Source organism: Macrotis lagotis, chromosome 6 (assembly GCF_037893015.1).
Source record: "Macrotis lagotis isolate mMagLag1 chromosome 6, bilby.v1.9.chrom.fasta, whole genome shotgun sequence".
Classification (NCBI taxonomy): Eukaryota; Metazoa; Chordata; class Mammalia; order Peramelemorphia; family Peramelidae; genus Macrotis; species Macrotis lagotis.
In genome coordinates, this window is record NC_133663.1 from 11,243,240 (window position 1) to 11,271,219 (window position 27,980).

Sequence of the window (27,980 nt, forward strand, 5' to 3'; positions counted from 1 at the left end):
AATGAAACCGTGTTTGTTCTCAGGAAGTTTATTTTCCTGGGGAGTGAGGAGTGAGGAATAACTCATATATAGATAATTAAGTGCAAAACATATACAAAATAAGTGTAAAGTCACATTTACAGTGGGGAGGGAATCTGGAGGCATCAGGAAAGGCTTCTGGGGGGAACTGAGCCTTGAAAACAATTAGAGGTTGGAAATACTATTCTTCCTGGGTCTTCCATTTTGTACCAGAAGCAGATTCCCAAGTGGTGTCAGTGAGAACTTCCCATCCAGATAAACCAGGTTGCCACGGACAATGGTAGCAAAAACCTCTCCATGAAGGCGAAAGCCTAGATAGGGTGTCAGCTGTGTTGGAAACAAACCGCTTTTGAATAGGCTGTTCTCATGGAGCTGTCCAGCAAGTTCTCATTCAGGACTACTCTTACAAAAAAGAGGAGAATGACTTGCCCAAGGTCATACACCAATTCATGGCAGCCAGAGGTCTAGGAACTTGGTGTCCTCTTATCTAGTTCTGGGTAAGACTGTATTCTTTCTTTGAACCTTACACTAAAGAATCAGTAGTAAAATATGGACTCTTTAGTGCTCAGGATGGTCCTACCTCCTATTGGTCTAAGTAGACTTGTCCCTGAACTTTGGGCAGAATGTCAGCATCTTGAGGGCAAGGAAGAGTTCACTTCTATCCTCATCCCCCAGAACACTGATTGACACAAGACAAGCTCTTCCAAAATATTTGTAGATGGTTCATGTCTGCCATTCCTATTGTTTTTGTAGTAACTCTCTAAGGAAGTGGCTAAGTGTGATAATTCTGATGAATTTTTAAAAATCAGTCCACAAAAATGGCAGTGGAGGATGAGATGGCATAGTCGGTTCAGAGAAAGGGTGGGAGGAGCCTCAAGACCAAGGGGCAAGTCAAGCTGAAAGAGACAGAATGCTGTCTGAGGCTTTGTTAAAAGAGACAGACTAGGGGCCGCTAGGTGGTGCAGTGGATAGAGCACCGGCCCTGGAGTCAGGAGGACCTGGGTTCAAATATGAGCTCAGACACTTAATGATGACCTAGATGTGTGGCCTTGGGCAAGCCACTTAACCCCATTTGCCTTGCAAAAACCTTAAAAAAAAGAGGCTGATTGGGGAGATGCACTCTGCCCAAGGCCAGCCCCAGACTTCTGAGGGTCACTGTTTATGAAGGTCAGACAGAGGAGGGGGAGGGGGAGGATGGAGACTGTGGCACAGGAGGATTGGGTGGAGAAACTAGAGAAGAGAGGATTTGAGGTAGGGTAGGGTAGAAAGGAAGAGGCCGGATATGTAGAAGAGGGATTAGGCTAGCTTCATTTAATCCAGAGGGTAGAATTGGGAATAGAAGGTGGAGCTTCTGAGAAACAGATGTTGGCTGGAAGGAAAGAGAAGATTCTAATGATTGGAGAGTTCTAAGAGTAGAACAGGCTGCTTTGGGAGGTCCTCAAGCAAAGACCAGGAACTCTGGGCCATGGTGTGTGTGTGTGTGTGTGTGTGTGTGTGTGTGTGTGTGTGTGTGTGTGTGTACACATGTGAATGTAAAGGATTCATGCTGAGGTACAAACTGGATAGATGGTCCTAGAGTCCCCTTCCTTCTCTAAAATTCTAGGATCTATCTCAAGTGTGAGCTTCCATGATGGTGAGAGACCCTTCTAAGGCCCTTCCTATGATTCTATTACAATTGAAAGGAAATTTTATAGAGGCAGCTCCTAGAGCCCACTGGCAACCAAGACTGGGTGCTCTGGGGAGGAAACAACATGTCCAGTCTGTCCTGAGGACATCTATGATAAAAAAAAAAAAATGAGACAACCTTGCCCCTCCTCATACCTTATTTTTGTGCTGAATCATTTTTTCATTGACCTGAAATGAAAGAACACACATCTTAATGACTTAAGCTACCTTTTTCCCATCCGTCCTTAGGGAAATGGGGGAGGGAAGGGAAGGGAGGCTTTAACTATTATTCTATTCTCAACCATACCCCAGTAGAGCCAAAGGAGGGAGGAGTTGATTGACTATGAGTACCCAGAGCTTTCTCCTCTTCTCTATTTCCCCCTCCCAACCCCCTGTACAGCCATTGGACATCTCCCATCTGGAGATCTCATCAATGCTCCACACTCAACCTGCTCAAAGTTTATTCTGTGGTCTTTGCCTTCCAAACCTTCTCCTCCTAACTTCACTGCTCCTACCAATGGGATCAGTTGTTAATAGCCACATGTTCCCCTACCTCCACCCCCAGCCCCACAGGATTGTAAACTCCTAGAGGGCAGGAATCACGAATTGTGGTCTGATTCATCACTCTTTCCTTGGGCTTAGTTCTCTAAAGAGAGAATACTAATAAATGTTGGTTCAATTGAATTTGAATAGACTTGCTATCGAGGAAGTGACTAGAAGTGTGCTAGCCCATAGCTCCAGGAGAGTGGGTCAGGCTGTTGGGGCTCATTTTATTCCTATAGTAATATAAGTTCATTGATCTTCTCTTGGGGTTCTGTCTGTTTAGCTCTCACCTATATCTAGGCCCAATTTAAATTCTACTTCCTTCATATGATCTTTCACCTTTCAGAACTTCCCCTATTCCCACTATGCTCTGACCTCTCATCTTTCTTCCTACCCTTCTCATGGTCTTCCCACATTCGAGCTTGGTTTCACAAGTCTCTGAGTTTGTGGGTACATCCTATGACCCTCAGTTACCTCAAACTCCTTATTTGGATCCCAGATCACCAGGTCAGCATCTTGTCCTGGACACAATGACCCCTTGTGCGCCTCTAGTCCACTCAGTTTGGCTGGATTCTTGCACATAAGTTTGACCACATCATGAAGGGAGAACCCTCTAAGGCGTGCTGAGGTCCAGAAAAGTGATAGACCTGTATACAGATGGGTATACAGGATCGTGGGTATGCATGTTGGCCAAAACTGACCCCTGCACACAATGTGAGACACACACTTGGTGAAGAGAAGGCTCCCATCTCCCTTCTCAGACTGACTCAATTAAACAAGGCTTATTTGATCTACCTCTACTATGTCTCTGGGCTCAGTATTGGCTGCCCTCAATGTACTTCCATTCAGTTGGGAAGGAAGGCAGGAGAATGGAACGTGCAACAAATGTACAAAACAATAGAAAGCAAATTTCCAAGGCAAAGAAGGCTGAGAACTGGAAGCTTTGAAGGTAATTCAAGCTTATAGGAGGCTGGGGTCAGGAGGGTGTTCCATCTTGTGGGGAAGGGAGGTACTGCAGGCTAATGGCTTATGGTTACAGAAAGAGAATGGGGAAAATCAAGCCTTCTCTTTCCCCATTTAATTGTCAAATTTTTCCCTGATTTCTGGTCACTTGAGGGGACATTTTGCCTTGAAAAGGCTTCCCCAGAAGTTGTCAAATCCACAAAATGGAAGTCAGGAGCCACACTGGAGCATTGGCGGACTGTCGGGAAATTGCCAATGTTCTTGTTGGCATCTCCACGGCTAACTACAGCAGTGTGCAGGCCGCGGCTATCAGAGGGCCTGCACAGCAAAAGGCAGTTACCAGGATGTCTGAAGCAGTGGATGATTAACCCCTTCCAGTCTGAGCCCACAAGAATAAGGGTGCATGGCTGCTGGAAAGAAAAGGCCCCTTTCTATACGTCACACTTTCATGGAGACATGGGAAGCCCATTGTCTTCCCCCGTTTCACAGGGTGGAAAAACAGGTACAGTGTTTCCCCCTACCCATGTGCAGTGGTTCCAGGACTTGTCACTTCTGTCTTCAAAGCCTCTATCCCTTTGTCTGCTTCTCAGACCCTCATCACTTGTATATCCCAGTAGCCTTTTAATTGGACTCTAGGCCTCATCTTTCCAATTCACCCTCAACAGCTGCCTGTTGGCATTTCTAAAAATCAAATTATACTATTTCTCTTTGTCTTCTACATAAAATCATCAATGGTTTCCTAGGATCACATATGGAACCCTCCTTCAGGCACCTGATCATGGAACCCAAATGTCTCATTTTACATGGGAGTGTCTTAAGAAGGGACAAGGTCATGTGTCTAGGCAGCAACAGATCAGAGGAACCTAGAATCCCTATCTCTGGCTGCCAGTTGAGGGATCCATCTACTGCTTCATGATGAGGCAGACTGGGGTTTGCCTAAGGTCCTCTGGCTGTCTTCTTCCAACACTAGGACTGAAGGCCAAACTTTTCAATGCCCATCCAAGAGTCTGAGAGACTTCGTGAATGACTGGATAGAACAGCAGCCATTTAGATCTCCCTCCCTCTCGGAGTCTCCAACCTGTGGAAAGGGCAAGTAGTTTGGATAAAGATGGTAGTGGGTGTAGCCAAAAGGGGAAAACACATTTGAGGATATGGAAGAAGAAAAAAATTCAATGAAAAAATGAAGCCTTACTATAGACTAAACTTTGTGCTCTGGAAAGGACTTAGGTTGCTTCTCCAATCCAAGGGACCCCACAGACTCATCATGATGATAGTAATCACAATGGCAATAGTAGCTGCAGCTACTATTAAAGATTTGCATGGATCACCTCATTTGATCCTCCTCTTCATCTTCTGAGGTTAATGGCTATTCTCCCCAATTTTTGTAGATGAGGCAACTGGGGGCTGCAAGAAATGATGTGGCTTACCTAGGCTCATATAGCTAGGAGGTATTGAAAGCAGAATTCCAACCCAGATCAGCCTGACCCCGAGTTCAGCCCTCTCTATACTCTCTACTGTAAGGCAAACTCCCACATGGCTTCTTGCTAGGAGAGACCCTTCCTAAAGATTCTTACCGAACTGCAAGGAGGAGATGCCACCCCATGCTTGCAGGAAGTCCCCACTTTCTAGGTGCTTCAGGTCTTCTGTACAAGGTGAGTGGTCTGAGATGACCAGGTCAATGTCACCCTCCTCTAAGGCCATCCAGAGTTGATCCTGAGATGGGAAGACAAGTCAGGGTAGAGTCTCAAAGGTGTGACCTATTCTGGACTTCAAAGTGGCAGGAAGACATGCTTTCTAGGGTAAACTTCCTTACATTGAGTTCTGAAGTCATTCCTCAACATGGACCCTCTTTGGATTCTTCTCACCCAACCATGCTCTGGAGAGCCAGATCAAATCAGGGGCCACTTGTGAGGGAGGAGGGCCCTACTATACAAATTATTTTTTTTATTGTTTGGTTTTATTGCAAGAAAATGGGGTTAAGTGACTTGCCCAAGGTCACATAGCTAAGTAATTTTTTTAAGTGTCTGAGGTTAGGTTCGATCTCAGATCCTCCTGACTCCAGGGCCAGTGCTCTATCCACTGTACCACCTAGCTGCCCCACCTATACAATTTATACGTTAAATCTCTCAGGAAAGAGACAGACTAATAGCTACAATTTTTATTGTGCTTGAGGGTTTGCAAAGCATTTTCTACAATCAATGACATATTAGCTACCAGGAAAGAAGCAGAAGCAAAGATGATAAAGTAGAAATTATCAGAGAAATAAATATTCTGTCTGAGAAAAGAGTATCTGAGAAATAGAGTGAATTCTTAGGGAAAGTGAGGCAACAGGGTGGGTAGTAGAGAGAGACCCAGAAATTCTGAGTTCAAGTGCTGCCTCTGCACAGACTGGTTATGTGGCCCTAGATAGAGACTTCATCACCTCCTCAGGGTCTAGGCAATTTTTGAAGGACTGCCTTAGTTTGGTCCCTCTCCCTAACCCTTCCCCCTCCTTGAAGCTCCCCACAAATCACCTGATTCTTCTTGCTCCTGATTGGTGGACAGCACTTGTATTGGGTGCCTCCAGGGGGTACATACTTAGATGCCAAGGAGAGGTAGTGATGGGTAGTCTCCACGGTGAGGGGGGCACCTTTCTTTCTCGCCTCCCGGATGATTGGCAGGGCTTGTGCACTCGAGAGGTGAACAATATGGCATCTCACCCTAGTAGCAGAGGAAACACAGGGTCTAAAATATTTTTCTCCTTTCCCCTCTAACTCCATTAAATTGTATGTTTCTGGCTAGTAGGGTCTATGTCATCTCTCACTTATCCTTCAGGCCTGGCCAAGGACCTTGTCTGTGTGTCATCTCCATTATACTCCATGAGTTCCTGCTCAGGAACTATTTTCACTGATGTCTTTGCAACTCCAAGGCAAAGATGGTGATTGATAGGCCAAGGCCAGGCGATAAGCATCTATTAGGCACCTACTTGTACTATTTTCCTAAGTAACAAGGATACAAAGATGGGTAAAGAAGAGTAAAACAACTCTGGAAAAACAATACATTGATGGGGCAACTTAGAGATGATTCTGGAAGGAATGTACCAAGTAGGTGTTCAATAAATGCTAGTCAGTTGACTGATCAATCAAATTAATTATTTTATTGAACTAATGAATTGAACAGTTGAGTTTGTTCAAGAAAATGGAAACAGGGGCAGCTAGGGGGCATAGTGGATAAAGCACTGGCCCTGGAGTCAGGAGTACCTGAGTTCAAATCCAGTCTCAGACACTTAATAATGACCTAGCTGTGTGGCCTTGGGCAAGTCACTTAACCCCGTTTGCCTTGAAGAAAAGAAAAGAAAAGAAAAGAAAAGAAAAGAAAAGAAAAGAAAAGAAAAGAAAAGAAAAGAAAAGAAAAGAAGAGGAGAGGAGAGGAGAGGAGAGGAGAGAAGAGAAAAGAAGAGAAGAGAAAAGGGAAACAACATGATCCAGGAGTCCAAGGATTGGCTTTCCAATCCCAACTCTGTCATCTATGATACTATTGTGACCTTTGACAAATCACTTAATCTCCTGGGCCTTAACATCTTTATGGGTAAAGTGAAATAGTTGGACTTGAATACTTCATCTGTAGTCCTCTCAGAATGCTCAATACAAACCACTCCAACATGACTTCATTGGGAAGGAGGTCTCTGATTGGTCATAGGTCATGGATTATTTGTCTTAAGTGACTCACTCAACATTCATGCTCCACAGGGTGGCTAGGTGGCTCAGTGGATAGAGCACTGGCCTTGGAGTCAGGAGTACCTGAGTTCAAATTCTGTCTGAGACACTTAATAATTACCTAGCTGTGTGGCCTTGGGCAAGCCACTTAATCCTATTTGCCTTGCAAAAACCTAAAAAAAACCCCCAAAACCCCCAAACATTCATGCTCCACCTTGGAGCTGAGAACAGTTCCCTGAGGAATGGTTTCAGATATGATTAACTGTTCCCCAGCCTAGAAAGATGAGTTTCAATTCCAAAGAAACATTTTGGTCTTCTAGCCACCCAGCAACAGCTTCAGTAACAGCTGTTGTCACTTTGAGGTCTCCCATCATCCAGTCTGACCTTTCAGACAAGGAGTTTCAAGACAAGACCAGGTCAGCTATCAGTCAACATGACCACAAGACCCAGAGAGGTAGGTTTGGGGTGTCAACAAAATCAAGCAGTCCCAGAACCTCCGAGGTGGAAGGGAACTCAGCATACATCTTGTCCAAGCCAGGTCCAAACAAAAATGGCTCCTATAGCATCCCTGAGGGCATTCAACCTCTACTTCCTCCACCTGAAGTCTTCAAGTAAGAGAGAACTATTTATCTTTTAGGGCTACCTGTTCTAATTCAGAAGAGCTCTTGATTGTTTGGAAGTTTTTCTCTGCATTCAGCCAAATACTGACTCTGTTCCTAGGCCAGTCATCAGGGGTCAAGAAAGAAAAGCAGAATCCTTTTTTTAAATAATTGTCCTTCAAATAGTAAAGACAATTACTGCATTCCCCCCTGAGGCTTCTCTTTCCCAGACTGAACATCTCAATTTATCCAATCCTCAGATGACCTAGACTCAAGCCTTTTTAATATACTGGTTGCTTCTGCTGGGCATACCATCTCTATAAATTCTTGGAGCTATATCATCTATCTATTTATATGCACCTTCATATACCATCACACATACTCACACACACACACACACACACACACACACACACACACAGACATATGCACAATACATTTAGAGTAGATTGAAGGTAGCCATAGAGAAGAAGGCATTACCAACTGGGGGTACAAGGGAGACTATGAAAGGCCTCCTCCAGAAAGTGATGTTTGGGTTAAATATTGAAGGAAGCCAGAAATTCTAAAAGGTAAAAGTGATGATAAGAGGGCAGTCCAGGCTTGAGATACAACCAGGGCAAAGGCACAGAAGTGAAAGATGAAGCATCATGCAAACAGGTCATTTAGCCTAATGCGATGCCCAAAGCACAACCAATACTGCCCATGTGATCTCATTAGATAGAAGGCAGGTCCAGAGAGCCTTGACTGGATCACAAAGAACAGCCTGGAGGTTCCATGATGCCTATTTTGCCCACCTATTCATTACTGTATTAGATCCACAAGACCCTCCCAGGATGTGATTAGTGCTCTCCCACTTACTTGTACTGTAGACAGAGTTCACAAATGGTCTGGATGGCCTTGACCTCCATAGCATCTGGGCGTGATGCTAAGAATGTGTTGTACTCAGAGGGTTCTGCAGGGAGAGTAAAGGGAGATCAGCATGACCTACAGAAGACCTTGAATCCCAGAGACACCTGGGCCCGTGAAGGCCATGTAGTGCAAGAAGAGATATGCTATTTGTTTGGCATCTACTTGAACCTTCCATCCATGGAATTCAGGAGTTACAAGAAATTAAAGGGAGGTAGCATGGTGGAGTGGACAGGATGCTTGATTTGGATTCAGAGAGCCAGGGTCAGCCATACTAATGACTCTCTGTGTAATTTTCAGCAAAGTCATTGAGACTCTCTGAACCTCAACTGAAAAAGAATGATTTCCAAGGTCCCCTGACCTACACCCCTATCTCCCCCAGTTTTAATCTGCTGTCCAATAAATGTTTGCTGGATTTTCCTGGATCCTATGATCAGGATCCTGACCAGGAACACAGTCTTTGGTGGGATCCAAGACAACACTGGTGTAGAAGTGAATGTCTATTCAGTTGTTCCAAACTTATCATTATCTACTTCTTCGTCTTTGGATCCCTGATGCCTGTTACCCGATGGGCACTTACTACTTGCTCATGAATCGAATCATAAGTTTAAAGTTGGAAAACCCTCCCAGGCCATCTAGTCTAAGTCCTTCCTCTTGCAGATGAGGAAACTGTGACTTGGGTCTATTAAGTGACTTGCCCAACATGCCCAGGCAGTAAACAGGAGAGCTAGCATCAGAACCTGTTGCCTTTGCCATCTTTGTTCAGACCCTTTACACTGGATTGCCAAGTATTGCTTCAACAGCTTTGTGATTCCATTTGTGGAAAACTCACTTCAATGATATAGATTGCACTTCATGTTAGGAGAAGATGCCCTGTGCGTTGCTATGGCCCAAATTATGAGTCACTTGGGGTGATGAACCTCTACAAACAATAAGGTTACTTATGTCTGGGCTCTTTTTCCAAGGCAGATGATGGTTCTCTCAGCTCTGAGGGCAATGACTTCAAGAATCCCAAGGAGGAATGGGAGAGTAGGAAGGAGGAAGAGGATCCTGCTTTTAAGATCCTTAAAACATTATAGCCCAAAGTACTCCTGTTGCCCAGGTGAAGCATGATAGGTGGTATGGCACCTCGTTGGACTATAACCAGGAAAGTCTTTCACTTTAGAATCAAATATTTTGTCCCATCCTTTATGTCTCCACAATATGCAAAGAAAATAATTCTGGTGGAAATGTGTTAGGCATCCTTTTATGTTAGTCATTCACAACTTTTTTTTTAGTTTTTTTGCAAGGCAATGGGGTTGACTTGACCAAGGCCACACAGGTAATTATTAAGTATCTGAGGCCAGATTTGAACTCAGGTACTCCTGACTCCAGGGCTGATGCTCTATCCACTATGCCACCTAGCCACCCCAGTCATTCACATCTTTGCAATGACAATCCCTTAATATAATTTGATTCAGGAGGTGATTCTATTGCAGTGATGTCTCAGATTTTTATTCTTAGCATCAACCAAAATAAGTCACTAAGAATTGTCTCAATTTTAATATTAACCAAAAAAATGATAACAACATAGATCATAAGAATGATATTATAATTAAAATATAGAATGATAGTATAATAATGTAAGTTAGAATCAAAGGAAGCTAGGGCCTAAGTAGCTTACCTCCATTGATAGATGTCTCCAAATCCATCTCTTCCTCTGCATGAAACTACAGAGAATACAGGGGACAATAAATATTAAAATTTGCTCTAGTGTCATTGTTGCCATTTTGCATTTCTCTTTTTCTAGGACGTGAGGACTGAAATAGATCTTGGAAATATAATCCAAACCCATCTTTTTGAGACTGAGGGAACAACAGCCCAGACGCTCGCTTAACCACACAGCGTCAGAATCCAGAGTCGGGTCTTTTAACACCTCCCCGGTGATCCTATCACCGTGTCATGGCAGCTCCTTTCATTGACCCTTTTCCAAATTTAGGGGCAGTTAGGTGATGAAGTGGTTAAAGTTGCAGGGCTAGAGTCAGGAAGATCAGAGTTCTAATCCAACCTTAGACACTTACTAGTTTTGTGACCTTGGGCAAGTCACTTAACCCTTGTTTGCTTCAATTTCCTAATCTGCCAAATGAAGATAATGACAACATCTCCCTCCTAGGGTTGATGTGAGGACCAACTGAGATATTTCTAAATCACTTAGCAGAGTGACAGGCATATAGTAGGTGCCTTCTCCATGCTTTCTCCTATTATTATTACTGTGTAACATCCATAACACATCTTGGCTGCAGGCGGTGAAGATGAGAGAACTATTTTTCTTCCACTTTCAATGAGGCCTTAGAAAATTTCAGGGAAGGAAGGGTCAGGAGAGATACAGACTTGGAGCTGAAAGACTTTGGAAGTGACCTGGTTTACCACCTTCTTTTGTGAATGAACTTAAATTCTGGGGAGACTGTGCTCTTTCCTGGCCTGGGAACATATGATATCACTGGAAGATGATGAAGTTAAAAAGAGAGCCCCGTTATCCTAGAAACTTGATATTATTACAATAATTGCATTTTCAAAAGGTTCAGTCATGTGTTCCCATTCAATCATGTTCAATTGTCCATTTTCAGGGTCTTCTGGTGTGTGTGTGTGTGTGTGTGTGTGTGTGTGTGTGTGTGTGTGTGTGCTTTTCTAAAGGAGGCTTTGTGTATTCCATTGCACATCCTAGACTGGATAAAAAGGTATTTTTCATCCACCTAGTTTTTCTTGTGTGGATGGTTGGGCCAAACTCTTCTGAGTAGATATGGATTTCCTTTTGGAGGCTTTTGAAGCATCTAGAAAAGCTTCCTCCTCTATAAGGAATCCTTCTTCAAATTGAACTCTGGGATAAATATGCTCTATGACAGTTGTAAATACTTTGATCAAGTATACAATCTGCTATTTCATCCCTAATTTGATATTAAGGATCAGAGGGTTGTCCAGTATGGTTCTCTCTGTTGTTATAGCTTTCAGGGAATGTCTCCATTTTGACATGTTCGTGGGAGACATCTTACTGTAGCATAATCTTGAAGGCAGTGTCTTCCTCTACTGGTACACAAGTCTTTGTGTAGTGATTGAACAAGAATCCTCATGGAATTTGCCATTTTCTGTGCCTTTCAGCCAGTTATATGATGGGATTGTTGTGAAATAACACTTATGGGAGCCAGCCCGTTTCCTTCTAATACACTTCCTAAGGATGCTCTCATCACCCATGCAGATTTTTTTCATTAAGAAATTACATAGATGAGGAGAGGGAAGCCTTACCAGAAGGACACAATCTGTTCCTTGTAGCTCCTTCATTGCCATGTGCAAATCCTTGGTACTGACATGGGGGAATTCTTCCACCCCGCTGTCAATCATGAAACATTTAAATCCTGGCACTCCAGCCTCCATCAGGGGTTTGAGGTCAGTCTAAAAGAGAAAGGAGAGAGAGAACTTCAAGTCATGCCCATTCAAGAAAATCAAGGGCACATCTATGATCATAGAAAGATGCCAGGTCAAGTGGACAAAGATGGCAGATAAGCAAACCATAGGCAAGGGACCCTGGCTTGCAGGAAACTGGAGGCTTTGGATTAGGTCCCTCCTGGCTACAATATTGGACAATTCTAGGATTTCACCTGATTGTGCTAGAGTTTCTATTCCTGCAACGAGGAACCTAAGTAAGTCAGGACCAGAGAATAGTCTATGGGAGGCTTTCTAGGTTTCAACAAAATTGATCATTTAGGTTAAGATTTGTTATTATCATAAACATCCAACTTAATCAATTGCAAGTTCTGAGGAGAGAGGGAAGGAGAGGAATCCTCAGAGATAGCACTTCTCCTCCCCAACCCCCCCCCCACACCTTCCTAAAGCTGCCCCACACCAGAGAAGGACCTGATGTACCTCTCCTAGTGAATTCCTCACAATATCAGAATGACTCCATGCCCTGGATTTTCTGGGAGTCTTAGAATTACAGATTGAAAGGGATCTCGATCATCTATGTCCAATCCATATCTGAAAAGGAGTCCTTGCCACAAGAAGCACCCTTAGTGTGTCTCCCAGTCTTGGCTTGAAGACCTCCAAGGAGGGGGGTATCCTGCCCTCTTGAAGTGGCCCATTCCCCTTTGGGACAATTGTCATTGTGAGTGAGGTTTTTGTTGACATGAAGTTTAAAATGGCCTTCTCAGGTTCCCTCATTACTTCTGACTTTGCCTTCTGGGGCCAGAATATATCCATTCCTTCCTTCATATGAAGAGTCCATAAAGGACTTATAAAATCCTTTATGACAGAAACCTCCATTCCTATTCTTCCCGAGCCTTCTTTTCTTTTTACAAAACACTCCTTCACCTAAACTTTCCATCTCAATGCTCTTCACCATCTTTATTACTTTTCTTTGAACACGTTTATCAATATTCTTGCCCAGAACTGACCCATTCCAGTACCTTCCTTTCCTCATTCCTGGAAGATTTGATGGCTGCTCTACACCACTGACTCACATACAGGTTGAAATCCACTAAGACCGCCAGATTCTTTTCAAACTACAGTCTAGCCAGATCTCCCCTACTTTATAGTTGTGATATTAGTTGTTCGAAACTGATTGTTAGATTTGACTTTATCCCTATCAAGTTTTATCTTATTAGCTTCAATCTGGTGACTGGTTTGTCACAATATTTTGCATCCTGACTATCATTTAGTGTGCTAGTTCTCCATCTCAGTTTTATGGCATTGATTTAAAAAAAAAATGCACTTCAATTGAGGTGTTGCGAAGAGAAAGTCTTTTGTTAGTCCAAGTGTAGTCATTTGAGAATCGGAAAATATGGTCCTCCCCAAACTTTATCATTCATTTATAATCAGCTCTTCACAGGTTACATGAATGACTGGTTTGGGTAGTGTAGACTACACTTTGGAAAAGATATCTACTGCTGTAGCTTGTCAAGCAAAAAAAAATTCCTCAAGTGGTCAAGGGAGTGGATGACACGTCATGTATGCAAAGATCAAAGAATGGCACCGAATGAGGGTGGAGAATTGGAGATCAACATGGTCCAGATAACTATCTTCAATGCTTTCTTTCCCATTGATGAGGGATCTGACTTGTTCTGACTGGCCCCAGGAGAGTGGCCAAAGAAGAGGCATTGAATTAAAGCTACAGGAAGGCAGATTTATTCCAGATGTCAGGAGAATCTTGTCCCCGAGAGTTGAACCAAAGTGGATCAGACTGTCTGAGGAAGCCCTGGACTCTATCTCTCACTAGGGGGCTTCAAACAAGAGGTTGGGTGTCCCTCATCTAATAAATTGGAGAAAGGAGACCTGTTCAGGAATAGGGAACTTGATGACCTCTGAAATTCTGTGATTAGATGATAAATAAAAGAGGCGCCATCATGTTCTCATGGATCTGATAAGGAATAGTCAGATAAAGTGACTGTTTTGTTCTTTTCAAAGAACATTTAAATGTGCATTTCATTCAGTCTTCCCATCTCCAATCCTGAATTGAATTCAAAAGGAACATTATTATTCCATAGGGTTTTGACTAGACCTGGGGGCTACTGGCATCTTAAAATTCTAGGATCCTATGCCTGTCCTCAATTGATAAATGAGGAGACTGAGGCTCAAAGGGACAAAGGTCAAACAGTGAAGTAGGGGCAAAACCAGAAGCAGAACTAATGATCCCTGGCTCCCAGACTGAAACTTTCAGCCTTAACCACTCAGCCAATCAATGATTTAGTGCCTACTATGTGCCAGTTTCCACCAAGTACCAGGCACAAGTGCCCCAGAGCATATGGCTCTCCAAATTTTAACTGTTCACCAGACAACTTCCAGCAAAAGGTCGTTTGTGATTTACATAATAATCCCATGTTGTTTGCCAGTACTCCTCCCTTCTCTAACTGCATACTGACTTGAGGCTGAATTTTCTTCCCATGTATCAGCCATCTTGATAGGTTGAATGCAGAAGATAATGAGAATCTAGTTGTCATCCATTCAGCCATATATTAAAGCTATTTGCAAAAATATGTAAAATAATGCTCCTCTTTTCATTTTTTTGTTTTGATTAATATGGTTATTTCCATTAAAATGTTATTCATATCAGCAGATGATGGAATGATTATTCTAAATGAATATTTTAAATAATATTAGTTTTAATTTATAATATGGCAATTATCAAGAGATATAACTCATATATACAAAAGCTCTTTGAAGCTGTCAATAATTTTTAAGAGAATAAAAGGATCCTAAGACCCAAAAGTTTGACAGCTGCTAAGCTCATAATAGAGGAAAATTCCTCGGGAGTCAGAATTTTTTTTTCTTTGACTTGAAAGTGGGTTCCATGGATTTTGCCTCTCTTTGCATGCCTTGTGCTTAACCCAATGTACGTAATAGGCAATGACGTTTGTCCTTTGCTCTTAAAGTAGACCAGGACAACAGGGAGGTGACGCCATGACAAGCATGAGTTGGATTGTGTTAAGTCACCAGCCTCACTTTTTCCTCCAAGACCATCTGGGTCCAGTGACTAGATGTGAATCAAGATGACTGGAGATGGCCCTACATGTGAGGCAATGGAGGTGAAGTGACTCGTCCAAGGTCACACAGCGAGTAAGTGGCAAGTGTCTGGGGCAGAGTCCAAACTCCCCACCTACTGACTTCAGGGTCAATGCTCAATCCACTGTCCCACCCAGACGTCCCATATAATAGGTACATAGAAATTCACGTTAATTGATTGATTGATCAATCCTAGCTGCTCTTAACTGTCTGCTTGTGTGTGTGTGTGTGTGTGTGTGTGTGTGTGTGTGTGTGTGTGTGTGTCTGATTCCTCTAGGGGCAGTCTAGTAAAAATTATGGCCTCCTCAGAATAATGTTTTTAAATGCATAAAATAAAATATGTAGGATTATAAAGGAAACCAATTATTTTGTAATTCACTTATCAAAATGTAAAAAAAAATTAAAAATAAAAGCAAATTCATGAATTTCAGGTTAAGGACTGATTGTTGAACATTAAAATGAATTAGTATTATTAAATTAAATTAAAATATTAATAAATTAAATTTTATATTATTAAATTAAGTTAATAAATTACTATTATTATTATTATTATTTAAAACCAGCCCTGGAATCAGAAGGACCTGAGCACGAATCTCGCTATCCTGGGCAAGTCACTTAACTCCAGTGGCCTCAGTAGCAACAACAACCAAACTTTCCTAAACAAAGATGAAAGTGCAATGTCAGAAGTGAATATAATGGCAGGGATCCAGGGAAACCAAACCTGGTAGAATGTAAGCTTCCTGAGGGCAGACACTTTTGTGCTTTTTTGTTGGCATCTGTAGAATAGAACAAGTGTTGAATGAATGGCTGGATTGATTGATTGAACAGACATTTAGATTCCCAGGCTTAAGATTCAGCTCCTATCACAGCTTCTCTCAGAGAGTATCTCCCCCTGCCTCTATTTTGCTGTACTTAGTCATTTGCATATTGTCTCCCTCATCAGGATGTGGGATTCTGGAGGGAATGCTCAGGGTTTTGCTCTTTTTTTGACCTGACTGAGAGCACCATAGCTGGTGTATAGAAAATGTTTGTTGAGAGTTTGACATCTGTTGACTCTTCTACATTCAAGGCTTGAGGTTTCTGGGGAGCATTTAACTCTAGAGTAAGCATCTTGCCGCTACTCACAACATTGCCAGGGATCAGCCCACCCCAGAAGGCCACATCCACGTGGCATTGTCTTCTGGCTGCCTTCAACTTGGTGTGGAAATTGGTCAAGGTGGTCGTTGGAGGCTGGCAGTTCCTGAAGAAGAAGAAAAATTAGTAAGTGGAAAAAAAAAGCAAAAATAAAATAAAAATAAAAAAAGAAATCAGTAAGTGGGGTTTCCCTCCTAGCTAAGAAGACCCCCACCCACCCAATGGTGTGAGCTCTCTCTGGGTCAGCCTTGGGTCCACGTGGGTGACCATTTCTGCCCTTTTAGATGGTAGGGTAGGCAGGGGGCCTGCTGGGCTTTGGGAAGAGTGGAGGGAGAAAGGCTGGGCAGGGAGAGGAAGTGAGAAGAGCCAGTGGGCACAGAAAGACCAGCAGCTAGAAGACAGGGCCAGCCAGCCTCTGAGGATTCACTGGTATTAAGTTTAGCAAACAGGGTTCTTAGTGCAAATCTTCCACCAGAAGCTTCCCCATCCCTCTTTTTCTTGAAGACAACATAGTGACATGGTATGAGAGCTGAGTTGGGATCATAGGGACCACCTCTAACATGCACTCCCTGAGTGAACTGACTCATTTCAATTCCAGGGCCTCAGTTTCCCCATCTGTAAAGTGATGGGTGGGCATTTCTGTGTTAAAATTGTGATCCTCTGCTAGGATTCACAAGCATCTGAGGGCCCAGAGTCCACCAGAAGAGGGCAGGGTTGGCCCATGTAATCCCAAGAGCTACCTTAAAGGGGAGCTAAGAGACCATCTCCGGGATGTCACAGAGTGGCAATGAACAGCAGATGGGAAGGACTGGTAATACTTGGGGGTGACGGGCTGAGCTTTGTCAAAAGTCCTGCCCCCCCCCCCCAAAGCTCCAGAGTCCCTTATTAAGAAGGTAGTCCTCTGAAAGCCTCTGATCATCTCCAGGAGGCTCAGTACAGTTCATTTCTCTGAGAAAATCCTAATTTTTTGCACCACACAAAAACAAATTTTTAAAAGCTGCAGAAAGTCTCTGTCTAGGGAACTGAGGAGAGTGTGTGTGTGTGTGTGTGTGTGTGTGCACTCTCTCTCAGCTCTCTCTCTCTCTGTTTCTGTCTCTCTCAAACATGTAGAAGCTAAAAAAATACTTTCCAATGAATGGATGGATTGACGGAGAAGAGTTACCCTGAGTAATGCTTATGGACACGGACCCTGTCTTACATGAAAGGATGCCATAGAGGAAGCAACTGCTGAGTCCCGCTCTTTGTGAGTGTGGCTCCCCAATTCTCGCCTGGCCCACCCTTCTCTTTTGATGACTCTTGTCTTGTCATTCCAAACTAGCCATGGCAGCTAAATGGTAAAAGCTGCCCATTTGCAGCAGCTGGGATAAAAACCAGCCTGTAGTAGAAGCCCCAGGCTCCATGAGCAATCAGCTGGATCCTAGAGACAGTTTTGGCCATCACCCGTGGTCTAATCTCCTCCCGCTACATATGATGCAGAGGGAACAATGGCAAACCTTCCAATGAAGTGGCCTTTTACATAGTTCCATGAATGATGATAATAATAAAAGTAAAACAGAAGTCAGCTAATGCTGACATTCTAAAGTTTACTTACAACTCACAACTCCACAGAGTAGCTACCATGGATATCATTGAATTCTATTTTACAGATGAAGAAACTGAGGCACAGAGAGCTTAAGTGGCAGAATCATTGGTGTAAATCTGGGAGTGCTCTCTGAGGTCATTCAGTCTAATCCCATCATCCTATAGATGAGGCATAAACTCAGGCAGTAAAGGGATTCAGTTATGATCCCTCAGCAAGTAAGTCTCCGAGGCAGATTGTGAAGCCAGGTCTTCCTGACTCTGAGTCATAGTCTCAGTCTCCAACACCATATTGGCCCTCTACAAGGGGGTCAGTATGGTGTGATGGAAAGGGCTTGAAATGTAGAATCTGAGCAACTTTGAGACTGGACAAGTCCCTTAAACTCTATGTGAGATAGAACAAGGCAATCTATACAAACATACAGAGAACATATAACATGTATAAATATTATACAAATGCTGGTTATTAACAATATGATTTCATATTCCTTATCTGTAAAATGAAGATTAGGTATTAGATGATGCTGAAAATCTCTTCTAGCTCTAAATTAATGTAAATGAATCCTGAAGCTACATGAAACTATTAAATGTTGGAAACACCATGACAGTAGGTGGCCTGTTTGTTCCTGCAGGTTGTGTGGGGGAGTCTTTAGGGCCAAGCTTCAGTCTGTTGACCCCTTCACCCATTTTTGAATCCCTCTCCTCCCTCCTTTCAGCCACACTTGGCACCATCCCATCCCGTGTTCCCAGCATCCTCCCCACTGCTCAGGATACTGTACAGTGGCATGTCCACCAGGGTTGTGATGCCTCCAGCAGCTGCAGCCCTGGTGGCTGAGTGGAAGCCCTCCCAGGCTGTACGTCCTGGCTCGTTGATGTGAACGTGAGAGTCTACGATACCTGCCATGACCACCAAGTCACCAACATCGAGTACCTGGAGAAGGGTGGAAAAAGGAAAATGAAGTGAAGGATAAGTCTTAGCCCTAAGTGGATGCTTGATCTCATGAGAAGAAAAGACCTGAGCCTGAGTAGAAGCCTTGGAGATTGGGAGTCAGTGGAGTATAAGGAAACACAGAAATCTAGGGGGCTAGAATGGCTTCTATGTAATGATCTTAAAGAGTCTCAAGAAAATTGGTCATTTTGTGAATGAACTTTGAAAATGGAGGGAAGCAGAAGCAGGGGGTGGGGAAGAATCAGGCAAACTCCTTTGGGCAGAAAGTAAATCCTTAAGATGCTGGACCCTAAGTAACATCCAGGAGAAAAAAAAATAAAAAATAAAACTATGGCTGGTCCTAACATGCCAGTGCAGAAAAGAAAGAAACTATCATCTGGGTAGAGATGATGATGGTGATGATGATGATGGTGATGGTGATGATGATGATGGTGATGGTGATGATGATGATATTTGTCCTTCATTCTTGAACAACATTACATCAGGGAGGTGATGCCATCACAAGCATGTGAATTGCATTTGAGTGAGGGGGTGCTGTGCTAATTCACCAGTCTCATTTTCTCTTCTGGAGCCATCTGAGTCCACTGACCAGGTTTAGATCAGGATGACTGAAGATGGTCCCATATGCAAAGCAACCAGGATTAAGTGACTTGCCCAAGGTCACACAGATAGTAAGTGGCAAGCTTATGAGACTGGATTTGAATTCAGGTCCTCATGGCTCAAGGGTCAGTGTTCTATCCATTGTGCCAACCTAGCTGCCCTTCTGGGTAGAGATGGAACTCCACTGAGTAGAAGTGGCCAAATTAATAATGGCTTCCTGGAACTATCCTTGGTGATGATTGGTGGGAAAATAGAGGAAATACTGGAAAGTCAAATAATAAGGATAATTTAACTTGGCTTTTAGGGATTTCTTTAACCTAACTTGGTCTTAGAACCTTATTGTTTCTGTGATTTGGTGATTATTATTCCATAAATAGAGGACATCCCCAGGCCAAGACCTGCACATACACACATACATATCTTCACATAAACATATGTGCATATGTATCTCTACAATTACACCTTGCCTTTTGCTAAAATTAAATTAATATTGGTTTTGTTTTGAAGAAGTTTATCTGCTTTTGAGATAATTTCAGATATCATGGTGGGTTCAGAGAACCTGTAGCTCAGAGAGAGGGCTTCTAGTTCAATGCTCTCATTTTACCAAAGAGAAACTTGACATGTTCAACGAGGTGTACAAAGATCAAAATGGAAGATCCTTATCTCAAACCCATTAAAATTTAGTTTTTTTTCATCCCTTTTTCCTTTTTCTAAAATTTGTATTATGAAATCCAAACTCATTAATATTTCCTTATACAAATATCACAGAAAAAGAGGATAGTTTATTAAAACTTTGAATCTCAATTGTGAATAGTTTTTTCATTATAGATTAAATTTAACAGTTACTGTAACAGTCTTTCTTTCCTCTGCTCCCTTCAGTGTTTGGTTTTAATGTTTTAGTTACTTATTTATTTGTTTGTTTGTTTGTTTGTTTGTTTTGTGCTTTTTTTTGCAAGGCAGTAGGGTTAAGTGACTTGCCCAAGGTCACACAGCTAGGTAATTATTAAGTGTCTGAGGCCTGATTTGAACTCAGGTCCTCCAGGGCTGGTGCTCTATCAACTGTACCACCTAGCTGCCTTGGTTTTAATGTTTTATTCATCTTTCTTCCAGTCTTTTCTATTCACTAGTTCAGATCTATTTCTCTACCAGCTCATGAAGCTTAGAAATGACTAATGACTGAAGGGCATCCGGTTGAGAGTTGGCTCCTCAATTTTGTCTCCAGGCCAATTTCTTACCTTATGGGTTGGTAAGGAGAAGAGTAACAACAAAAACTGGCACTTCTCCAAAATCGTTACATGTCCAAAGTGCTTTCCGCATAGTCTCATTCGACAAAGAAGATAATATTCTAGAATCATTTCTATAAAAAAACATATCTTTACTCAAAGTCACATCAGAGGCACATTTTCTTTTCAAATGAAGACTTGGAATTCCTCTAGTTTGAGGGGAGTGGCTCCAGTGGAAAGGACCCTAGACTAGGAGCTTGGATGTCCAGATCCTAACCCAAGTCTCAAGATGAACTCTCTGGGCAAGTCTTGCCACCTCCCAGTGTTCTTTGTAGAATGAATGACTTCAATATTCACAACCCCTTGTAGCTCTAGTTTCTCTGTGATCTGAACAAGGTAGAGAACAGAGAGAATCTCCCCTTTCTGTCTTGGACACTATGTCTGGTTATCACTGAACAGAAGAGTTGGGAAGACGCGTACTGAAATCCTGCCAAGGACACCTTCTAGTCATGTGACCCTTTACAATGAGGGCAATAGCTTCAGGTTGAGAAGCTTAGGAAAGAGAATGTATTTAAAGTGCTCAGGAAACCTGAAAGGCTTATGCAAATAACTGTCTCTGAAGGTTACCCAGCTTATCAAGGACTATCCTAAACTCTGGTGCCCTGAACTCAAACCAGTACTCTCGATAAGGTCTGACCAGGGCAGAGGGCAGTGGGATGATCACCTCCCTATTCCTGGAAGTCCTGCCCAAGGGGATACTAGAGCCAGCTCATACTGACCCTAAGAGTCGGTTGTTAAATTTTCAACTTGGACATCAGCTAACTGGAAATCAGAACTTCATTTAGAGTTTGCTGATTGTCTAGACTTAGGAAAGGTATTGAGAAGCAGGTTAGAATTAAAATAATGCAGATTAAATTTAAAGGATGTCTTGGGCCCACTGAAAAGGGAGTCAGTAGTTAAACATGTTCATCCCTGGCTATGCCTCTCATGACCAAGTTTGTGTCAGCTTTTTTTAATATATATTTAGAAATACTTGTTCACTACTTGGTTTCATTTTATTTAGTTCAACTCAGTGCCCTAGACTCTCAAGATCTTTTTGGAGCATGACTATCACCCAATAGGTCAGCCACTACTCTTCTCACTTTTGTCCAACCAACAAATCTGAAAAGCATCTTCAAGTTATGGGCTTCAAATAAGTCTTTGGCTGTAAGGCTGAACAGTCCAGAGCTGAATGGGGCAACCAAGGCACTGGAAATCTCCTTCCAAAGAGTCGTGAAACCATGACTACTCTTTAGGTATGGCCGTTCCATCATGCAACAATGTGCAAACAAAACAAGTGTTTGCAAGAAAAATAGCTAGTTAGATGTTTTTTTTTACCTTCTGCTATAATATCCAATTAAGATTTATGAAGACAATCAAATTAGCAGCTCCAATCTCCTTGACTTGCCTGTGATAAGAATCCCAGCATCTGAGTTGCAAGGTAGCTATCAATCCCTCAACCAACCCAAATCCATATATTTGACCTGTTATTGGCTCTAAGGTTCTCCACCTTTTCTATGGAAATAGCATGAAAGACTTCGTCAGATGTTTGGCTAAATATGGGGTCAACTTGATAGCATCCCCCTGATCTATCAGGTCAATATCGCTGTCCCAAAAGGAAATAAAGTTCATATGGTATAACCTGGTCTTTGTGGCTGTTGTTTCCTTTTTGAGAATTTCATCAACCACCCTTTTAATAACATCTTCTAGAATTTTGCCAAAAATTAACAACTAGTTCAGAGGCTTATAGTTTGCAGCTTTCATTTTCTTTCTTTCTGAAATTTGGGACAAGGTCTTGCTTTCCTCAAACTTGTGGCACCACCCCACCCAGTTTTCCATGATTTTTCAAAAATTGCTAAGCATGGCTCAATAATTATATTCATTAGATTTTCAGGATCTGAGGTTAGAGTTGATTTGAACCAGGTGATTTGGGGACAGCTGGAAGTTTTCCTAATCTCTCTTTACTTTTCTTGTCTATGAACTCTAGAAATCATTTTCTCAAGCTTCACGTGCTTCTCAGTCCAAAGATCATTCTTCTTGGCAACTAAGACAGAAATTGAAATAAGAGTTGAGTTGCTCCATTGGACCCCAACAACTCCATGATTACTTTTTTTGGACAGAGGGCTCAGTCAACAGCAGATACCAATAAAATAGAACCAAAGGGTGTTTAACTAGGTCAGACTATTATCCTGACAAGAGGTAAACTTTGACTCATGAACCTGACTTGGCTATGGCTGGCACAAACCTGTTAGTGTCCTCATGTCCTCTCCCTGGACCATGGCCATCAGTAACAACTGTTAATGTTAAGCTGAATTGTTAAGGCCAGGCATTGTAAAAGAGACCCTGGGGTCCTAAAGAGAGATGGGTTTAGTGGGAGAGTTTTCTGAGACGTCTTGGTCCATGTCTCATTTTGAGAAGTAAGAATTAATGGTGATCTGTATATAACTATCAATAAATCCATCAATATTTATTAGGCACCTACTATGTTTATAGTTTCCTGTGATAAGGACTGGGGAATACAGAAAGAGAAACAAGGGCAGTCCCTGTTCTCAAAGAGCTTACAGTTTAATGGCCATGACCACATGCAAACAAAACAAGTATTTGCAAGAGAAATAGCTAGTTGGGTGATTTTTTTACCTTCTGCTACCATGTCCAATCTCCTTGGCTTGCATGTGTTTGTTTTTTATTTTTAGGTTTTTGCAAGGCAAATGGGGTTAAGTGGCTTGCCCAAGGCCACACAGCTAGGTCATTATTAAGTGTCTGAGACCGGATTTGAACCTAGATACTCCTGACTCCAAGGCTGGTGCTTTATCCACTACGCCACCTAGCCGCCCCTCTTTTTTTTATTATTTTTTATTTTTTATTTATTTTTTATTTTTTTTCCTTGGCTTGCATGTGATAAGAATCCCAGCGCCTCTGAGTTGGAATCCCTCAATCCCTCAACCAACTACTTCTATAGCATACCAGCCATTCATTATCTCCCTTGTGCCTGAAGCCCTCCAAAGAGGGGCAACCCATTGCTTCCCAGAGCAACCCATTCCACTCATGGACAATGCCAATTGGTAGAAAGTTGTTTTTTTTTTTTCTTTCTGATGCTGAGCCTCATTTATCTCTTTGTGGCTTGCAGCCACTGTAGCCTCAGGTCTACCTTAAAGGGTCAAGCAGAGTGAGTCCAGTTTGGTGTGGTGGCTAATGGATAGAAATGCCAAAGCTGATCACCTGTTTGAAACCCAACACCTTTAAATCCATTTACAAGAAAGGGGGGAGGGTTCTCCTCTAAATGAAGGAACCTCTTAAAATGTTTACTTGGGTAGAGTGGGATGGAGTAGGAGAAGGGAGGAGAATTTGTACCCATCCACTTCACTGAGTGAATTGTGGCATGTGAGCTGTGTGTGTGGGGGTCGTCCATGGGGACAAATGAGCAGGAAGATGAGTGGGTATTGCCCAAAGGACCTGGAAAGGAAGAGGAGGCCTCCTAGAGGGTTGACCAGAAGGATAGCTGCTTTGGAAAAGGGGAAGAGTAAATGGCAGGAAGCCTTAGGGAATAGTCTGTCCCTTAAGTCCTGCATAACTGAGCAAAGAATTTTGAGCTGGAGATAAGGCTGTACTCTTGAAAAGGTTTACTCTCTTCTTCAAAATCTGATCATTTCCTCTGTTAATTTGCATGGCAAAGCCCAGAGAGTTACCCCAGCAGAGAGATGCCTGCAAATATGCCCACCTCCACACAAGCCCAAAGGCTCCCGGGACTTCTGGGATTGGATGGAGCGGCCCTCATACTTGCCTTCTCCTGGCTCTGGACCCTGCTTCCAAAGGGCAGAATATCAGCTATTTGGCCATTGGCGATGACAATTTCTGCTGGGATAATGGCATCGTCCATCACCACCCGAGTGCTTCTGATGACCGTGACCTTCGAACCTACCTCCATCCTAGCTGGTCCTTCGAGGGATGATAAAAAGAATGGAGAGAATGATGTCAAAAGTCTAACACCAGGCCCCTTTAAACGAGCACCACACTGTCCCTGTCCACTCGTGTGGGCTGTCCAAAAAATAAACAGAAACATAAAGTTATTTTCCTGATTTTTTTCAGACTTGGGGGAAAATAATAGTTGAGATTTACATGGCCCTTTGAAGTTTATCAAATACTTTGCATTTATTATCTCATTGGAGCCCACAACAGAACTGGGAGATATTATTATTCTCATTTTAATAATGAGGAAACTGAGGCAAATAGAGGTGAAGTGACTTGCTCAGAATGATACAGTCCTGAGGGAGGATTCAAACTCAGGTCTTCCTGACTGAGTTCAGATTTTTATCCCACCCCTACCTAGGGGAAGAATTATAGCTTAATGTGCAGCTAAGCCATTACTTATTGGCTGGAGGTGGGGATAGAGGAGTAAGATGCATGTCCAAGTGCATATTGCATGTAAGGGGAAAGTCTAACAAGATAGACAAAGGTTCCTCCTCTGGATCAGAGAACCAGATCAGAGGCCCATTCTGACCCATGCTGACTGTGTGACTCTGTGCCAGTCACTTACTCCATCCATGTTCCCAATCGACTAGCCTCCACAGATCCATGGAAGGAGATTTCCCAGGGGGACTTCCTCACACCAATTAAATCACTAGGACTTTCCTTCCAACTCTGCTTCCAACCAAATGAACATCAATTTCATGACTGGAAACCTGAGATAGATGACCACAAAGAAGTTTCTTCTTCCTTCTTTATCTTCCTTTATCCTTTTCAGTCCCCTTCTTTGTGTTAAGTCCCTAACAATGAAAAATGCCCAGGTTACTCTCTAAAAGTCCTAAGGATGTTGCCATGCCTCATGGATGGGCAACCCTAAGGAGCTCAGAAAGCATATTCCTTGTTCCATTGTCCTATGAGGAAGGTTGGTGATATCCCCTCTTCACCTATGAAGAATATGAGGCTCAAGGAAGCTGTCCCTTGCCTGTGGTCACCTAAAATATCATTATGGGAGCTAATATTTGACTCCAACACTCTTTCCAGGAGGTCCTATGGCCTCCCACCTAGGGGCAGACAAAATTCCCATAGAAAATCCTGGGTATGTCCTTAATGAATGTCTTTCTGTGGAGACACTGTCCTCCAAGATGCATTTCCCATCAAAAAAGAATAACTGGGGGTGGCTAGGTGGCATAGTGGATAGAGCACCGGCCCTGGAGTCAGGAGGACCTGGGTTCAAATCCGATCTCAGACATTTAATAATGACCTAGCTGTGTGACCTTGGGCAAGCCACTTAACCCCGTTTGCCTTGCAAAAACCTAAAAAAAAAAGAACTATATTTTTAGACTTAACACAGTGCCGAGCATACAATAAGCCTCTGATAAATATTGATTGTTGGTTTATGGATAAATTTCTTTTAAATACAGGTAATGGGGGAAGAGGTGGTGCCAACTGATAGAGTTCAAGACTAGCGTGGAAAACTCAATAACAATGCTGTTTCTTTTGTTCAGCTGAGACAAAGAGATTGGAATGGTTTGTCAAGTCCTCCCCAGTTCATTTGACAGATGAGGAAAATGAGGTAAAGAGGTTTAGGTGACCCGTCTAAAATGACCCAGTTAGTAGTGTCTGAGGGCACATTTGAACTCAGATCTTTTGGACTCCAAGCCCAGCATTCTATCCATTTGCCACCTCGTTCTCCTTCAATTATAAATAAGGGGGCTGGCTGGATCTTTTGTTAAGAATGGGTCTTCCTATCTGGTCCAGGCTGGAAGTGTGGAAGATGCTCATATCCTGGTCCCACTCTGATGAGCCCTCCTCACCCCTCCGTGGGAACAGATAACCATAAAATGAGGCAGAGTGGAAAAATCAAGCAGTACAGAACCTAGACATTTTATCGGGGGAGGGGAGAATAGCTCATTTCTTGCTTGTCCAGGATTAAAGGTGCTCCCATTATCAGGGTATGGTAGAAAGCTCCAAGATCCCTTCTAGTCCCAAATCTATGAACCAGTGATCCTTGGTGTCTCTGGGTTTGTTCCCTGGAGGTGGGGTGGGTTAAGGCAAGAGGCTAGAAGGATGAGAAGAGAAGACAGAAGGGAAAAGAAGAGAGAACTAAGAGGAGAGCCAAGGGGGAGGGAAGTAAAGAAAGGGGGGAGGGAGGAGCAGGATAGGAAGAGAAGGAAAAGGAATTGAGAGGGGGAAGTATCAGTCTGGATTTCTTGTGTCTTTACATTTCATGGGACCTGAGGACAAGTTACATAGCCTCATTTTTCATCCCCTTCAAATCTTAGTTTCCCCCTCTATAAAATAGGGGCAATGGTGCTGGGTTGTATCCCTCAGACATTTATTGCTGTGAAGATGAAGAAGCTTGTGGAAGGAAGGCAGTGGAAATGGGAGTACAGATAGGAGACAAGGGGGGAAGTATGGGTAATGACAGATTGCATTGCTGGAGGGCTTCAAGGTTTACAAAACACTTTTCTCGACCTTGGGAGAGAGGCAGGCAGTGTAATGATTTTTTGGTTTGACTCAAATCTGTGATTTCATTGATGTTGGGGAGGGAAGGGGACTCCAGCAGAAGCAAAATAGCAATAATAGCTGAAAACCTTAGAGTCCATCTAGACCAATTCCCTCATTTTACAGAATAGGAAACTGAGTGCCTGAGGAGGAGGTTCCCAGGTTTAGGGAACCATCTCAGATGATGAATTCTGCTGGGGATATTCACAAAGATGAGACTTTTCAACCAAACAAGCCCCATAAGGGCAAATTCTTTTCCTACTCTTTTTTTTTAATTTAGATAACAAGCCTTAGAAGGAGGAAGTTTGCTAGCTCATCCTTCAACCTTTTCAAATAATCTTGGGATTAATCAATGGCCAAACCTTTTTGACCCAATCAAAGAAATTCATAAAGAGATTGTAAATAGAGTTTGGAGGCACAGAAGGCCCTGACTAAACTGTTAAACCTCTAGGATGTCCGTAAACTGATGGAGGTGGGGAAGGGGAGGTGGACTGGGAGACTGTCCTTCACATTTCTCTAGAGTGACTCAAGGTTTTTGCAAAGCACATTACAAGCATTATCTCATCTGATTTGTACAACAGCCCCCCAGGTAGCTACTTCAGGTAACACTCCCATCTCCATATAGAAATTGAGGCAGGCTTAGTGATTTGCCCAATTGATTAAATGAGATGCAAATCCGGGTCTTTCTGACCCCAAGTTCAAGACTTTCCATGGGGGCCATACTATGATAAGGGTCCCAGAGGCCAAAGCCCGGCTCTGTGCTGTCCATTGTCCTAGGCTCCAGGCTCAGGCTTAAGCCCCACAAGCCTATAGAGCTGGGCATCCTCACACAAGGAGCTCTGGCTCCCACTCCCAGAGGATGGTTTACTCAGTACTTACCTCTGGCTCTCTTAGCTGCTACTTGAGGGTCCTTGATCTGCTGGGCTCCTGGCTCCAACTTTGCCCTTCAGGATTTACCCTCTTCTTTGGGTTTTCCCTTCCTTTTATTCCAAGTGAAGCCCCTCCCCCACCCACCTCCCGGTTCCGGTTGGGGAGGAATCTTCTGGCATTTCCAAGATAAGATTTCTCCCTG

The 27,980-nt window shown here is 42.9% G+C and overlaps 1 protein-coding gene across 2 annotated transcripts; it reads right to left on the reverse strand.

Moving 5' to 3' along the window:
- LOC141490626 (allantoinase, mitochondrial-like) lies at positions 1–27,980 on the reverse strand. Of its 2 annotated transcripts, XM_074190734.1 has the most exons (12): positions 27,788–27,970; positions 24,222–24,376; positions 18,409–18,560; positions 16,043–16,157; positions 11,669–11,815; positions 10,053–10,098; positions 8,342–8,435; positions 5,703–5,889; positions 4,764–4,902; positions 2,701–2,873; positions 1,840–1,872; positions 1–345 (listed from the first exon to the last, which is right to left on the reverse strand). In XM_074190734.1, exons 2-12 carry the CDS (start codon positions 24,363–24,365, stop codon positions 184–186), a joined length of 1,392 nt encoding a protein of 463 aa, XP_074046835.1. In that variant the 5' UTR covers positions 24,366–24,376; positions 27,788–27,970; the 3' UTR covers positions 1–183. The 2 variants fall into 2 exon arrangements, with proteins under 2 accessions (XP_074046835.1, XP_074046836.1); XM_074190735.1 differs by lacking the exons at positions 1–345; positions 1,840–1,872; positions 2,701–2,873 and adding an exon at positions 2,880–4,267 and having other exon boundaries at positions 27,788–27,980.

Bases quoted from the DNA above. Each gene is read 5' to 3' on its own strand.
- LOC141490626 (XM_074190734.1), bottom strand. From the start codon at position 24,365: ATGGAGGTAGGTTCGAAGGTCACGGTCATCAGAAGCACTCGGGTGGTG. The intron at 10,099-11,668 runs GTAAGGCTTCCC...TATTCTCTGTAG, and splicing joins GAACAGATTGTGTCCTTCTG to TTTCATGCAGAGGAAGAGAT. The intron at 346-1,839 runs GTATGAGGAGGG...TTTCCAACACAG, and splicing joins TGATTCAGCACAAAAATAAG to CTGACACCCTATCTAGGCTT.